At 43.4% G+C, this 16,279-nt stretch overlaps 1 protein-coding gene across 1 annotated transcript in view; it reads right to left on the bottom strand.

The window, feature by feature from the left end:
• HMCN1 (hemicentin 1) overlaps positions 1–16,279 on the bottom strand; it is a 187,720-nt gene that overhangs the window by 12,138 nt on the left and 159,303 nt on the right. Inside the window, exons 83-98 of the mRNA XM_062003248.1 lie at positions 15,998–16,211; positions 15,300–15,434; positions 14,643–14,833; positions 13,924–14,005; positions 12,878–13,147; positions 11,879–12,049; positions 11,503–11,673; positions 10,262–10,432; positions 8,877–9,047; positions 8,134–8,304; positions 5,808–5,978; positions 5,213–5,362; positions 4,772–4,909; positions 3,713–3,834; positions 1,605–1,842; positions 1,299–1,361 (exon numbers count right to left, since the gene is read on the bottom strand). Coding sequence (XP_061859232.1) covers positions 1,299–1,361; positions 1,605–1,842; positions 3,713–3,834; positions 4,772–4,909; positions 5,213–5,362; positions 5,808–5,978; positions 8,134–8,304; positions 8,877–9,047; positions 10,262–10,432; positions 11,503–11,673; positions 11,879–12,049; positions 12,878–13,147; positions 13,924–14,005; positions 14,643–14,833; positions 15,300–15,434; positions 15,998–16,211 — 2,629 coding nt within the window. The remainder of the gene's footprint in view (positions 1–1,298; positions 1,362–1,604; positions 1,843–3,712; positions 3,835–4,771; positions 4,910–5,212; positions 5,363–5,807; positions 5,979–8,133; positions 8,305–8,876; positions 9,048–10,261; positions 10,433–11,502; positions 11,674–11,878; positions 12,050–12,877; positions 13,148–13,923; positions 14,006–14,642; positions 14,834–15,299; positions 15,435–15,997; positions 16,212–16,279) is intronic.

Genomic DNA, 16,279 nt, shown 5'->3' with positions numbered 1-16,279 from the left:
TGCTCTCCACTCTGATCTTTACAGTTCACAATCCTGCTGACATGGCTTGCTGGAATCTAGCACCAGCTCTGCAGGACTGGGTCCCTACCATGGTCACAAATGACTGATATAATCTTTTCCAGAGAATTTTACAACAGGACGGATGGGTGTTTAAGACTTTCTAGGTATATCTGCAGAGCTGTAGCTGTTACATATTACTATTTCAGAACTCAGATTGTTTTACAGATGACATCACAAGTAGAAAATTGCTTCAGCAATCTTATTTTCACTTTCCATCATGTAGAACCCTTTGGATGGCATAGTGTTTATTTCTTCCATATCCTTAATTTACAGGCTTTCAAGAGGCAACAAAATAAGTCCACAAAAGTATATCAGATAATTGTTCCCTAAAACAATTGGGACTCTTCTCATCTAGAAGAGGCAGCTAAAATGCTCAGAATCTTCTCGTCACCTCCATCCCCCAAGTAGGAACTTGTGCGCGGTCACATAGGCTGCCAACACACATCCTTCCCTCCACACAGACTACTAAGGGACATCCTTGCTTTGCAGGCTGAGCAGATATTGTGTCTCACTGTGCCCTAGGTGTACCTGAGGTAGAGCAAAAGCTGTCTGGGCACTACTTAGATTATAGATGAGTACCAAAGTCAAAGTTTTCCTCTGCCTTTGGATCCACACCTTTTTATCAGCGGTAACTTTGTGGAGTAGATACTGTATGCTTTGAAACTCCATAAAGGCAATGTAGGTTCTGGTGGCTGAGCTCTGCATCCAGCTCTGGGGGCCCAGCACAGGACAGACAGGGACCTTTTGGAGCAGGTCCAGAGGAGGCCATAGAAATGAGCAGAGGGCTGGGACTTGTCTGCTGTGCAGGAAGCCTGAGGGAGTCAGGGTTTAACCAGGGGAACAGAAGGCTCTGGGGAGACCTTACTGCAACCTTTCAATCTATAAAGGGGGCCTGTAATAAGAAAGATGGAGAGACTTTTTACAAGGGCCTGTCAGGGCCTTGATAAAGGGCCAGGACATGGGGTAATGGTTTTAAACTGAAAAAGAGTATATTTAGCTTGGAAATAAATAAGAATTTTTTCCAAATGAGACACTGGCACAGATCACCCAGAGGGGCTGTGGCTGCCCTATCTTGGAAGTATTCAAGGCCACGTTGGATGGGGCTTGAAGCAACCTTGTCTAGTGGAAAACGTCTCTGTCCATTGTGGGAGGGTGGACTAGGTGATCTATAAGGCCTCTTCCAGCCCAAACTATTCTGTGAGCCTGTGATTACACACTCCACTTGTCAATATCGTTACCTGAACAATAAGGCCCAGTTGAGTCCAATCCAAACCCCACAGGGCACTGGTTGCTACGGTCTCCTGTATGATAAGGGAAGCACATGTCACTTGTGGATGAAAATACAAGCATTTTATTACTTTTAAAAATGCAGCCCAGCTAGTTATAAAATATTTATTGTACCTGGACACTAAACTAGAAACTTTTAACATCCAGACTTTAAGTGTTTTTTCTACGTGGGCACCTAAAGTCAGTGGTACAGAGGTTTTGATCTTTTGAAAAACATGAAAGAGCCGTTTGATTTTTGTGAAAGATTAGAACACCACCTTTTGCAATGGAAGCGTGGATTTTGAAAGCCACTGCTTCTTCCAGTGGGTGGTACTCTGTGGTAATAGAGGAGGCATGGAGCGTTTCCACCAGGAAAGGCATCTTCCCTTTAGTGTAATCATAGGTGACAGTGTGGTTCCACGTGTAGGGAACGCTAACGCCGGCTGTGGTGAAGAGGCGAGTGGAATGGGCATACAATTGCCCAGGGCCAGTTTGAATGTAATCTTCTGTGTAATCCTGAAACAGCAAGATACAGATGTCAGCACCCAGTACAGTCAACAACACTATGGCCTTTGTAAAGTGCTGTAAGACATAGTCTGGGAAAGGGGGTTTTCCTTAACAGCTGAACAAATAGTTTGTCACATGACACATGCCCCTTTTAACTCTTATTTTATCTGGTGAATGTTAATAGCAGCTGGTTTGTTTCTTTAATTAAGAAGCAGGCTGTGGTACACAGAATCCTGATGATGGTGGCCAGAGCACAGCACGTCCAAAAAAACCTAGCAAGTGACCTCACTGTTCAATAACAATCTTTGGAGATCTAATAATTTTATTTTCTTTAATTTAAACCACATCTGGTTGAATGGCAGCACAGCCTTCTGGTGTGTCAGCTATTCTCCCCAGTTTAGTATCATCAGCAAACTTGCTGTTAGTGCCCTCTGTTCCCTCATCAAGGTCATTAATCAATACATTGAACAGTACCGGTCACAGCACTGACCCCTGAGGGACTCCACAAGAGATAGGTCTCCAACTAGACTCTGCCCCACTGATCACAACTCTCTGCCTTCTTCCCTTCAACCAGTTAACAATCCACTTCACTACCTGATCATCCAGCCCACACTTTCTCAGTTTGGCTGCAAGGATGCTGTGGGAGATGGTGTCAAATGCTTTACTTAAATCACTGCACTACCACCATCTATCCACCTGGTTACAGCTTCATAAAAGGCTCTCAGGTTGGTCAAACACGACTTCCCCTTGGTAAAGCCATGTTGACTGGTCCTAATGACCCTCTTGTCCTTTAAATGCCTGGAGACAGCACCTAGGATAAGTCGCTCCATCACCTTTCTGGGATCGAGGTGAGGCTGACCAGTCTGTAGTTACCCAGCTCCTCTTTCTTACCCTTTTTGAAGACTGCTGTGATGTTTGCTTTCCTGAGAGGTCCTCAGGCACCTCTCCTGTTCTCCACGGTTTACTGAATATGGTGGAGAGTGGTTTAGCAATGACTTCCCCCAGCTCCTTCAGCAGCCGCAGGTGCATCCCATCGGGGCCCATGGATTTATGTGCATCCAGATTATTCAACTGATCCTTAACCCAGTCCTCATCAACTAAACAAAAATACTCCTTTAACCTGACCTCCTCTGGAGTCTGGGGCTCCTGAGGACAGTCTCCAGCAGTATAGACAGAGGCAAAGAAGGCATTCAGTAACTCTGCCTTCTCTGTAGCCTCTGTCACCAGAGCACCTGTCTCATTCAGCAGTGGGCCTACATTGCCTCCTAGTGTTAGTTTTGTCTGCAATGTATTTGAAGAAGCCCTTCTAGTTGTCCTTGAGCTTCCTTGCAAGGTACAACTCCACGGAGGCTTTAGCCTTCCTAGTTGTCTTCCTACATCCTCTGACAACAGTCTTATATTCATCCCAAGTGGCCATCCCTTCCTTCCATGATCTATAGACTCTAGGCAACTTTATCAGCCACAGGAATGTTTCTCTGCCACACTACTTATTAATTGTAGTTGCAAACATCAGCAACATTCAGAAATATTTGCAAGGTGCTGTGTTGTAAAAGAGCTGGTGTCATCCTCAGGGCAGTCAAAAAATCAGATTAATATACACCTTTATAGCTCTGTCAAAAGCCACACCTGACATGCTGCTTGTGCCGACCAGCCCCAAGGACATTTTTCAGTACTACCTTCTCACTTGAGTGACTAATGTCACCCTTCCGAGGACAACTTTTGGTTTACAAAGGCAATCCTAATTGCTGGCAATTAAGTCTGGTACAAAATAAGTTACACATGGTAAAGCAGTGTTCAGGAATTGATGTCTACTGCTTTATTATGGATGAGAGGTGTATGGATGGATGAGAGATGGGGGCGGTATCTCAAGCTGCTTTACCTTCACGATAACATCAGCTGCTGTCTGAAGCTGCAGTACGTGGCCACTCACAACGATGTCCAGCAGCAAGGCTCCATCTGAATCCAGGCCCCGGGCAATGTGAGTCATGCGCAGAATCTCACCTATGGATTTTAAGGGCACACTGATTTATAAAAACATCCTGCCAGAGACTCTTGTTAGCCACACAGTGTCTGAACTGGGATCCCTTGGCCAGTGATTTTAGACTCCATGTCTTTAGAAAGCATACCATGCCTGGGAGCCAGCAGTGTGCCTGTGCCCAGATGACTAAGGCAGCCAATGGCTTCCTGGCGTGTATCAGAACTAGTGTGACCAGCAGGCCCAAAGAAGTGACTGTCACTTTTTACTCGGTCCTGCTGAGGCTGCACATTGAGTGCTGTGCTCAGCTCTGGGCCTCTCGTTGCAAAAAAGACATTGAGTGTATCCAGAGATGGGCAACAAAGCTGGTGAAGGGTCTGGAGAACAGGTCTTATAAGGAATGGCTGAGGGAGCTGGGGATGTTTAGGCTACAAAAGAGGAGGCTGAGTGGAGACACTCTCTGTAACTACCTGAAGGGGACTTGTAGTGAGTTGGGGGCCGATCTCTTCTCCCCAAGCTGCACCAGGGGAGGTTTAGATTGGACATTAGGAAGAACTTTTTCAATGAGAGGATTGTTAAGCCTTGGAACGGGCTGCCCAGGGAGGTGAGGGAGTCACCATCCCTAGAGGTATTCAAAAGATACGTAGATGAGATGCTGAGGGACATGGTTTAGTTTAAGTGATGAGCCTGGCAGTGTCAAGTTACTAATGATCTTAAGTCTTCCAACCATAATGATAATGATTCTGTAATGATTCTATAACAACAAAAATAATACATTGCCAGTTATAGCTGTAACAGCTATATTTACACCGCAGAAAGCATAGTCCTTCAGAAAGTATCAGTGTAAGACTCAAAGACTCAAGACTCAAAATTCAGCAACACTTAAAAGTTATTTTTTAAGAAATGCAGTACCTATCAAACTAATTGGAAGTGGAAAGAGATGGGGCATCACAGATAACTAACCAGTCGCAAACTCCACTTGGGTTTCTCTCTTGAAGACTGCATCAGTGAGTGTAAATCCATTCATGGCTTCTCCAATTTCTTTTGCAGTAGTCCAATAAACTGGGCTGAGTATAGAAACAAGCTTCCTCATTGCTGGGCCTGAGAGAAACACAGAATAACACTAGAGAGCTTTTTTCCCCAACATCATGCGACTCACCCCAGTAGCAGCAGAATACAAAGATCTAAAACTAGTTTAACTTTTCAGATTTAAACCAGAGAAGAAGTAGGTATTGGTATGTTCAGAGGAATTATTACAGAGTCCCTTTTTCTCTCTCTAAACAAAGAGTTTAGATCCATTTCTTCTGTAAGAAGTAATGAAACAAAGTGCTGAAAACTGGCATTGCTCAGAGTTCAGCTTAGCTCAAGGAAAACAAAAAAGGATAAAAAGTGACGAAAGCCTACCAAGGCTCGGCGGGACGTTTGTAATTTTTGCTTGTATTACTCTAGTCTCAGAGTCAGGGCTGTCCATTGCTGTGGCATTCAGGAATGAAACTCCAAACTCAATATCGTTAATATTTCCAATGATGCTGCCTCTGGCACGTGAAGGACCACCTGGGCAGGGAAGAACAGGAGAAAAAAGGTCCCTGTGAGAACTCTGATGACTGATATTATGGGAGAGAAAACATTCAGAAATACTGTCCAGTATTTTAAGAAGTAATGTTATTTCTACATATATTGCTACATTATTTACAATAGTAAAGCTCACAACCTGCAAGTAACAGGATGCTGTACATACATGCGCTGAGATACGTGCACATTAACGTGTGAATCACCTAAGGCACTCACCCCCATCTGAAAAGCAGTAATTGTTTAACAGCATACTCCAGTGCTATATGACAGGGTAACAACAGTATCCTGTTGAGGTTGCAGGAGAGATTTAGGCCAAAAAAATGACATTAATCGGTCAACTGGCCAAGACAGGAGAGCGCCAGTCAAATGAGAGGTGCCACAGGCTTTCATCATGTTGTCATTGTGTGCGGGCTGTAAGTGAACTCACCAGGACATGCTTGGGTATTACACCTGGATATTTGGGAGGAGTCTCCAGGACACGGACGTCCACGATTTAATGGGGCTGGATTGCTGCACAGGCGTACTCGACTCTGCTCTCCTCCTCCACAAGAAGCAGAGCATTGGCTCCATGTTTGCCACTGCCCCCAGTTTCCATCCACTGAAGAAAGAAAGAAAGAAGAAAATGACTTCTCATTTTAAATGTGTCAGGCTGCATCAGTGACGCTTGTACGTCATTTCTTCTTCACAGAAACAGTATGACAGAGAAAAGAAACAGCTCAAAGGATGAAAAAAAGGTGTGAAGACTTCTGCCCTCAGAACACACAACTTCTAAAATTGTGTTTGGCCATCAGCTGTACTGGAGACAAAGTAGCTCCTCAGGGAATGTGTCCAACAGAAGGGCTAAAGGTTTAGCCAAAGCTGGGTCAGATTCTTCCTTGTATGGTGCTGAAGAAGTATCACTTACATGGCTGACCAGGGACATTTTGTACAGTGTAAACTGCATGTGTCTGTTTGCACAACCTCTGCAATTCCTCCCCAAGGGTGACACACAGGAACTCTGTGTGTGTGCAGGGAATGAGCTGAGCTGGTTTTGGGCAGTTGCCTGCATATCAATATGGGGAGAGCAGCCCTGTGACCACCACATCCCGACTCTCACCAGCTGCTCTCCCAGCAGGTTGTGCAGAGATGCTTCCTGCTAGCTTCTGTATCCCTGAAAGGACCAGGTTCTGTAGAAACTGACTTCAGACCTGAAACACATTGCCACATGTATACTGACCCATCTCAAACCACAGTATCATAGAATTGTTTAGGCTGGAAAAGACCTTTATAAACTGCTTTGGACTCCATGATCTTAAAGAAGTGTTGTCAATATTCAGAACCCATCTGCCTAGAGCTTGGAGTGCTTTTATTCCCACAAAGGAAACATCTGCAATTGCATGGATATGACACTGATGGAAGAGTATAAGAAACCAAAGGAAACCTAAAGCTTGCAAATAAAGAACACATGTTCTCTCTCTTCAAACACAAGAGGTCAGTTAGCATTGGCTTGAATTACACATGTGTGGGAGTCCATACGGGCTCTTCTCTGTACCATGGCCCCAAGAAACCACAGAGGATACAACAGGAACAAGACTGAGCAGTGACCAGAGTGTCCTCAAAATGTCCTATCTGATCTGATACAACACATGCCCCAAACCAATGGCAAAAGGAAAGGAACGGTGAAAACTTTGCTTAAGACAGCCATTAGCCAAAATAACAGTAAGGAAGGAACTGAGAAGAATTATAAAAGCAGCATGAAAACCTGTGATTGAGAAGGATAAATCCAAGAAAGAGGATGTTGCATATAAAGGACAGATTTTTTTTTTTTTAGATCAGAATTAACATAGTAATATCTTTCTGGGATGAGTTATAGAAGGGTGTTTATAAATTTGTCAGTGTTCTGTAAATCTCTAGCATTGTGGTTTGTCTTCTGTATTGCTGATCTTGATCCTGAATGGGTAAGTTCACTGCTTGCTCCTTAGTTATGTTTTGTCAATAAATTAATTAAATGCTTTGATTGTTGTTTTATTTAACATCTTTTATTTGAACATTATTCCCAACTCCTGGAATACATTATGAGAGCTTACTGGAGATGAGAAGGCCAAGGGGGAACCTTAAAAATGCTTATAAATATCTAAAGGGTGGGTGTTCAGAGGGTGAGGCCAGTCTTTTTTTTGGTGGTGCCCAGTGACTGGACGAGCGGTAACAGGTACAAGCCAGAACACAGGAAGTTCCACTTGACATAAGGGAGGATTTGTTTCCTGTGAGGGTGAGGGAGCCCTAGTGCAGGCTGCCCAAGGAGAGTGTGAAGTCTGCTCTGGAGGTTTTCAAATCCATTTGGTTGGTCTTATTCCTGGGTGACCTCGTTGACATGAACCCACTTTACCAGACAGCTAGACTGGATGATGTCTAGAGGTCCCTTCCAATGTCCACTATTTTCTGATTCTGTGTAATTCTATGAGTCTTATAAACTGTATGTACTGTAAAAACTAAGTAGAATTACTAGATGTAGGAGATTTTCATATGCCATTTCCTGTTTTGAACTATTCCACGTCATTTCAGGAAAATGTAACACCTGAATGGAGAAATCTTTGTAAGGTGAAACTCATCCAAAGGAAAACGTGAGAGTGGATTGCTAGAACTGTATGAAGTTGTAAGCAACTACAGGAATGTTCTACATTCCTATCACCATATGAACACATCACGTGGGTTAAGTATACCCTGAAGTCTTTCAGGGAAGGCCGTATTTAGTGCCTGTCAGTCTGTGCACTCACCGGGACACAGCTCTGTGCTGCACCGCTGGACCTGCATGTCAGCCCCTGCACAGGCCCTGCCGCCGCTGGCTGGGCCAGGGTTGTCGCAGCTCCGGTACCGCCTCATCTGCCCTCCATTGCACGTTCTACTGCAGGTTCCCCAACTACTCCATGGGCCCCAGTTGCCATGAACTGTAAAAATAATCCAGATTTAATCTGTCTTCCTCTTAGATTCTTAAAACCAGACAGTCAAGCCAGGAAAATATTCCTATTGGAGAGTAACTTTTAAATTCCTTTTCCCAAAATAAAAATTGAAAAATCCAGACAAAGATCTAAGGAAATTATCTTGTCCAGCACCCAAGGACTTCTCAGAGTATATTAACCTTCTCCAGAACATAGTTGTTTGTAGGAAAGTACACAGCATATGTTATTAACCAAACAAATCCCTATACTCTCCCACAAGAGACAGAGAGCCTCAGTCTGCAGTACTTTGCCTGGACAGTGGGAGCTTTAGAGAGGTGTGTGAGCACTGGCAGTCCAGCAGGACCTTAGGGACCAGCTGCTACTCATCTGGGCTCCTCACAGTTTATGTTTAAAACACCCCAGTCATGCTGACTGCTGGACAAATGCTTTTGCTCTCACCAGGCAGCTAACACCACCTGCTTCAGACCCCTACATTTTTGTGGGAGCATGTGCTTGAGAAGAGCCTTAGGCATACACACCAACCCAGTAGGCCAGTAAGCAGCCTCTCCCGAACTACTTACTTGGACATGGATCACTGTTGCAGAAATCAATTTGGATGTCATTTCCTTCACATTTGTGACCTCCAAATTGTGGGGCTGGGTCTGAGCAGTGGCGTGTTCTCTGCCTGCTGCCTCCTCCACAGGACACAGTGCAGGCACTCCAGCTGCTCCACGTGGCCCACTTCCCATCCACTGGTGAGAAAGGCATAGTGGGGTACAGTTAGAAATAACAAGGTAAATCAGTGCTATATCAGGGTCAAACTGACTGGAGGATGTTACTGATTCTTTCTAGAGCACTCAAGCTGCACAGGGATTTCTACACAGGGATTTCCAGGAGTGAAAGCTGGAGAAAGGTGTGGCCTGTCTTAACCTGTGAGCCTGACCAGAATCATGGTCAGGGATGATTTAATCCTCAAGCTTGGTCATTCACTCATTTTTTGGTATCTGTAAGCAAGTCAAACCAAACATGAAGTAGTCCTTGAAATTACCACACTGGGCAGATGGCCAGCGCGAGTGCCATACCAAAACCCCAGTCTTCACTTGCACGTCCTGCTCTGGTTGCAGCTGCACAGCCTGAAGATGTGACCATTACAACCTTCTCCCTGTTCCTGAACCAACTTTGAATTTACTTTCTCAGCTCTTCATACAAGTTACTACTAAATTATCTCACAGGAGCCAGGTCTAAGCAGTTGAGAAGGTCATTGATCTCTCAAGGTGTGGTGACACAAACTGTCATGGGTAGATCTGTGTGAGCACGAGTTGATGGCTGAGAAGAGGCTGACTAGTCACAAACAACTGGTCAGCAACAATCCTCAGCAGTAGCACACTGAGCTGGTAAATGTGCAACATCAAGTCCTCAGGTGCTCAATCACCACAAAGCCAGTTCTCTCTTCTACCAGTGGACAGTTACAGTGGGGACTCAGTGGAGGACGTGGCATGTGCAAAATGGAGCATGATACCAGAAGGATCTAGTCTGAACCGCTGCACATTTCCCTCTATTATCCCTGCACTCAGCCAAACAGAGGGTCATCTTTTAAAAATGTGAGTCTTCCTATCCAATCATGAAGGACTCATTGAAATGTAGAAGAAAAGGACAAATGAATAACAGAACCTAGGAAAATTTTTAAAAATAAATGTTTAGGAAACCTGTAATTTAACTGGCAAGGATTTAAAATGCTGCTTTTGCACAGTGACAGGGTAAAGGAAGAGATAGGGAGAAGAGAAGAAATTCCATACATCAGGCCTATAGAGAAACACTCAAGGGCTAGTGAAAATAAAAGGCTTGAGTGGAATTTTTTCAGGGACTCCACTTTCAGAACTGTAAAGCTTCTGATATACATTAAGCAGAATTTGGAAAGGAACTGGCCAGTCTGTCATTTGTTCTCTATGTGTCCGACGCATCTCACCTGGGCAGCGTCTCTTGTTGCAAACCTGCATCTGTGCATCGGAGCCCTCGCAGTACGACCCATCATGTGAGGGAGGAGGATTATTGCACAGTCTCAATCGTGTCTGGGTGCCTTTCCCACAAGTCTCACTGCAAGGACCCCAGGGCAGCCAAGAACTCCACTCACCATCCACTGCAAAGGCAGCATAGCTATAGAAGCAGTTTAACCTAAACATCTGCTTTACCTTGAAATTACAGCTCCATAGCCACAGGCAAAAAAAGCCATCTCATTTAACATCAATAAACGACAGATCCTGAATAAGCCCCTGAAAAAGCCTTTGCCTTAAGCAACAGCTGAAATGGATCAACAGAGAGACTAATTCTTTCCTTTTTATTCTCTGAACACATCACACTACAGTCTCAGAACAATAGGACAGAACGCTTGCTCAAATCTGGTGTTTTCCCCAAGTCCCCTGGCACTGCCTGTGCTGGGCTGAAGGCCTCGGCATGGGAAGAGGCATGGCCAGCTAAAAGCTGGCACACCACTTCAGTGGCTACCAGTATACAAGTGCCAGAACTGATTTGGTTGCCAAGATACAGAGAAATGAATTCCAGGCTGGTGCATGAACATTTGGCACTGTGGCAGAAGCAGAGTCAGGGAAAAAGAGAAAAATCAATATAATAAAAACTGAAGATAAAGAAACATGCCAGAAGTGAAGGGTTATGAATACACCACAACCCGTCAAATGTAGGCAGGAAGGAAACCTGAACGTTCAGCTAGTTAAGAGAAAGATGTAGCTGAAAATGAAAACAGAGGAAAATATACAGATAATATCTTAAATTATCAACTATCACATTTTATGTGGCTTTTCAATAATTGGTGGTTTGACTATTGGGGTTTTTTTTAATTTCATTTTAATTAGCTTTGCAGAATAGATTTAGAGTTGTGAGTTTTACTCTGCAATAAGATGGGCAACAAGTATTGGAAAACATCAAAATACAGAATTAACATTTTTATTGGGGGAAAAAAATCCAACCCCATTGCTGAGAATATTCCTTGCAGTTACTTTTGTGACTTCTGTCTCCAAGATCTACTGCCTACTACTGACAAATTACAAGCAATTTTAAAACAAAATATTAGGAGCTTAATTATTGTATAATTTCCTAATTGGAATAAACTGAGAAAATGTGAGTTTATAGAATAAAAAAAAATCTATATTGGAAGACTCTTGTTCAACTCATTTTAAACCACTTTTCTCTTACCTGGGCAAGGCCTAATATTACACATGACTGAATCCACTGCACTGCCATCACAGGGCTTCCCGCCATGCTGAGCTGGTGGGTTACTGCAAGTTCTGGTTCTGGTCCTGTTACCTTGGCCACAGCTCTTTGAACACTCTTCCCATAGCCCCCACTCTGACCAGTTGCCATCCACTACAAAACAGAAGATCCCACAGTTTTAATTAAAACATATTTTTGTAGTATTTATTGAAATTTCCTCTCCCGTTCCACAGAAGTCCAAATTAATTCCAGTTTCTTGGAAAAATGAATCTGTCATGAAGATCTGTGGTGACAGTGGTTCGCTGTCAGGGCACTTAACTTGAAGTACATTAAAAGTGTCACTTGACTAAAGACACACCTGGACATGGGCCGTGGTGGCAGCTGCGCACGTCTTTGTCGGGCCCCTTGCAGCTCCTCCCACCGTTTGCTGGAAGAGGGTTGTTGCACTGACGGACCCGCTCCTGAAGCCCCTGCCCACAGGTCACACTGCAAGGTCGCCACTCGAGCCACTGGGAAAATCCACCATGCACTGTGAGGGGCAAAAGTGTGTTCCATTTGGAACGTGTTTGTGTTTTTACTCAGATTGATACAGCAAAGTGAAAAATGCACTTCATAAGCCATACTTGGAAACTAAACCCACTTCACACCTTCCTTACTGCAGAAATATCATATTGTAGTTCAGGGAGCACTTCAGCTGCCCTAGAATAGTTTCTGCTTGTGCTCCTAAATGCTTTTCTTTAGAGGCACAACTCAGTTTTGATATATGTTCCAGGAATGGGATATAGTTCAAGATCCTTTCACTATCATTTATGTCTCTCCTTCATGCTCCTCTGTCTCACACAGGTCAAGGGAGGTTCCCCTGCACCTCTACTCTGCCCTGGCAAGGCCTCATCTGGAGTCCTGTGTCCAGTTCTGGGCTCCCCAGCTCAAGAGGGACAGAGAACTTCTGGAAAGAGTCCAATGCAGGGCCTCCAAGATGATGAGGGGACTGGAGCATCTTCCTTATGAGGAAAAGCTGTGGGAACTGGGGCTGTTTAGTCGAGAGAAGAGGACACCGAGGAGGGAGCTTATTAATATTTACAAATATCTAAACAGAGGTTGGGGCATCTCTTTTTTGTATGGTATCTAGCAACAGGACAGGGGGTAATGGGATAAATCTGGAACACAAAAAGTTCCATTTAAACATAAGAAAAAACTTCTTTACTGTGAGGGTGACAGAGCACTGACACAGGCTGTCCAGGAAGGGTGTGGAGTCTCCTTCCTTGGAGGTCTTTAAGACCTTCATCATATTTAATGCCAACCAATGCTGCAATCTACCAGTCTTGATTGTCACTGTCCTCTTATTTTGTGCACCTACCCTGGACAGTCAGCGGTACTCTAACAAGAACAGATCCCATCAGGTTCCTTGCTACACACTCGTACTGAGCTGTGTCCTCCTTCCGTGCTGCAATGATCTGCAAGGAGCCATTGGACAGGACAGTAGCCCTCTTGTCATTCACAACGGGGAGACCTTGGCGGGACCACGTGATGGTTGGAGGGGGCTCTCCATTTGCCTGGCAGTCCAGCATTGCTGTGGCACCGGCTTCAGTAACTGTCTCTACAGGTTCAATAGTAAAGACTGGAGGACCTGAAAGAAAAAAAGTTCTTTAGGCACACAGTCAGATTTGTTCTACTGTTTTGAATATTAAATGTCTGGTCAGAATGAAGGGAAAAAAATAAAGTCAGTTTACTTTGATTATTTGACTGTTGCTGATCTTCCATTGTCAAAATATATGGAAGTTAAAATGACAAGGATAGCTTATTTTTAATAAGTAGCAATCTGAGAACCAAAGTTGGGATTGAGACCTGACTATATGAGAATATAGCTTCTTTATTGCCTGTGGGAAGATGCTATTAAGCTATTAATCATGTCCACAGGCAAGTGAGATATTAAGTAACAGATCCATACTGCTTGAGGCTGCAATGGAAAGGGGATGTTCAGATATTCTACCACTAATGAAAAAAGAATTCTAAGATCTTATTCCTGCCAAAAATAAAATATTGCCAGTGAAAGCTGGGATTCACCTCCCACAGCTTCCTTAGCTTAAAAGTTAAGGCTCTAGTCTAACCCAGTTGTACAGACATCCTCTCTAGTCAGCTAAGAGAAATTGTCCCTTTCTGAGAGCGGTTCTCCCCACTGTAAGTCGATTTCTAAGATGAGGTTATATCACCCTCTACATGCTTCTTTGTCCTCAATCACTAGCTTGGACTAGACTCTTAGATATTTCTGGTGAAGGATTAAATTAATCCTAACCTACAGCACAGTGCCCAACCTCCAAAGCTTCAGTGGGAGCTGCATGCATCTATACAACGGTAGGTTATGGCTCTGAGCTAGCAGCATTAAATGTCTCATTTGAGTCTTACTCTGAAGCGTGAGAGTCAGACTGCGCTCCACCGCACCAGCATCATTAGTAGCTACACACTTGTAGTCCCCAGCATCCTCATTCTAAAGAATAAAAGCAAACAGTTGATGTGGATGTCAGTAAGGTTTCTTATTTACAGTGCATTTATACTGTAAGTGCATTTTCTGCAACACATCACAGCATGCCTTGGGTCTTAAGAGGCACACTGTTTGGATTCCAGACTGTCTCGACATTTTGCCTTTAATAAAATGATATTGTGAATTATTTTCATTATTCCATTTTTATTTCCTTCAAATTCTTAATGCTGAGAATATTTATTTTGTTTTTAACTTAAACTCAAGGGAGCGACTGTTTTTAGCCCCATTTCAAACTGCATACGCGAGTTAACAGTTTGGGGGAAAGGTCTTGCCATTCATGTTACAAATTTCTGAAATATCAAAAGCAAAAGTCCTGCTTAATTGAGTATAACCAGGATTTCCACACACCAACAGTTAGATTTACTCCTGATAATTAAAGGGAATGATGGCCTCTGTTATGGTTTTGGTTTTTTTTTTTCCCCAATAATTTCAGTATAATTCTAGTCTGAATTAAAACAACATTTGTTAAAGGTAAAAGCAAAAGTGGACTAAATGTCTAGCCTCACTCTTTCAAAACATGTTCTAGAATACCTTGATTCATCAAGTACAAGGCAGAAACACATCTGACAGAGCAATGACTCACTACAGTGCCGTAGATCGCAAGAGAACCATTGTTAAGCTGCCGGATCCTGTTGCTAATCTGCACGCCAACTCCTTTCTTGCTCCACTGGATGGTTGGAGGTGGATCTCCTCCAACTTCACAATTCAACATAGCATTGCCACCCAAGGGCTCAATTCGGCTAGAATGGTAATCCCCTTTGAAGACTGGAGGCTCTGAAAAACCAAGTTATGGTAGAGAAACAGCAGAGTCAAAATAAAATGTCTTTAATGAAATTGCTGGGAGGGATTATACCTCTCTGATGTTTTGAAGCATAATTTCAACCTGTTTCCATTCTTCCCATGTAGCCACAGATGAAGTATGAAATATAGGGGACTAATAGTTTTAAACTGAATAAAGGTGGATTTAGATTAGACATAAGGAAGAAGTTATTCCCTGTGAGGGTGACGAGGCATTGACACAGGTTGCCCAGAGTGTTATAGCTGTTCCATCCCTCAAAATATTCAAGGCTAGGTTAGATTGCGCTTTGAGCAACCTGTTCTGGTGGGAGGTGCCTCTGCCCATGGCTGAGGGGGTTAGAATGACATGAACTTCAAGGTCCCTTACAACCCAGACCAGTCTAGGGTTCTACTATAAAAGCAGATGGCTGATGGTGCCCACAACTCCTGTTATTTTACATACCTTTGACATAGACAAAGCCAATAGCTTTGATTGAGCCAACTGTGTTTTCTGCTGTGCATACATAGGTACCAGAGTCATCTTTAGATACTCTTTCGATAACGAGTTCGCTGTGTCCATTTACATCATCGTATTGTGCTGAAGGGGGAACACACAGTAAAGGATTACTTCAATGATTTTAAACATCTACATCTCAGCAGCAAGTGTGTTGTAAGACTGTTTGAATTATAGTGCTGATCATCAACACAGCTGAATGGCACTGTGCCATTTCTTTTCTGAGCCACCTCAGAAATGTATAGAATAGTCACTGCTGAGACATTTGCCCACCATCTTCAGTTGTCCCTTCATTTTGAGCTTTGTGCATCTGCATTCTATGAACTGCTGAGGTTTTCTCTGTATTTAACAGAAACAGCATTAGTTGTTGGATGCTGAAAAAATTTTATCAGATAATGAATGTTTTTAATACCTTACAGTATTTGCTAAAGAGGAGGAACAATTTCTTAATTATATTCCTTACAGTTTTGTCTTGGAGATAATTTAATGACACATTTGCATAACACTAAAGATATTTCTCACACAATTACTGCCTAACAAGTTTGTCTCTCTAGATTTTTCTTCTTCCTATCCTAAACTAACTGCAATGTTGCGTGAGGGAGAACAACTCTAGAGATGAACTGCCAGGAAGAGCCGGTGCTACCCACCTGGAATGATGTTATTGTTAAAGGTCCATGTTATTTTGGGTACAGGTATCCCAGTTGCTCTGCAAGTTAATCTGAGCTGTTCTCCTTTGGTCAAAGCTACATCTCCAGGAAGTTCAGTAAAAGCTGGAAGTACATGAACTATCAGGGTGACAGTGTGTGTGTCTTCTCCTGCAGCATTGTTAGCAATACATGTGTAACTGCCAGAATCTTCAGGCTGAAAGAAAGTGTGTTGGGGAAATTTCAGCTGTGATATATCCTGCACAACAATACCACTTGTGATGG

This window comes from Colius striatus, chromosome 10 (genome assembly GCF_028858725.1).
Source record: "Colius striatus isolate bColStr4 chromosome 10, bColStr4.1.hap1, whole genome shotgun sequence".
Taxonomy (NCBI): Eukaryota; Metazoa; Chordata; class Aves; order Coliiformes; family Coliidae; genus Colius; species Colius striatus.
This window is presented reverse-complemented; position numbering and strand designations above follow the sequence as displayed.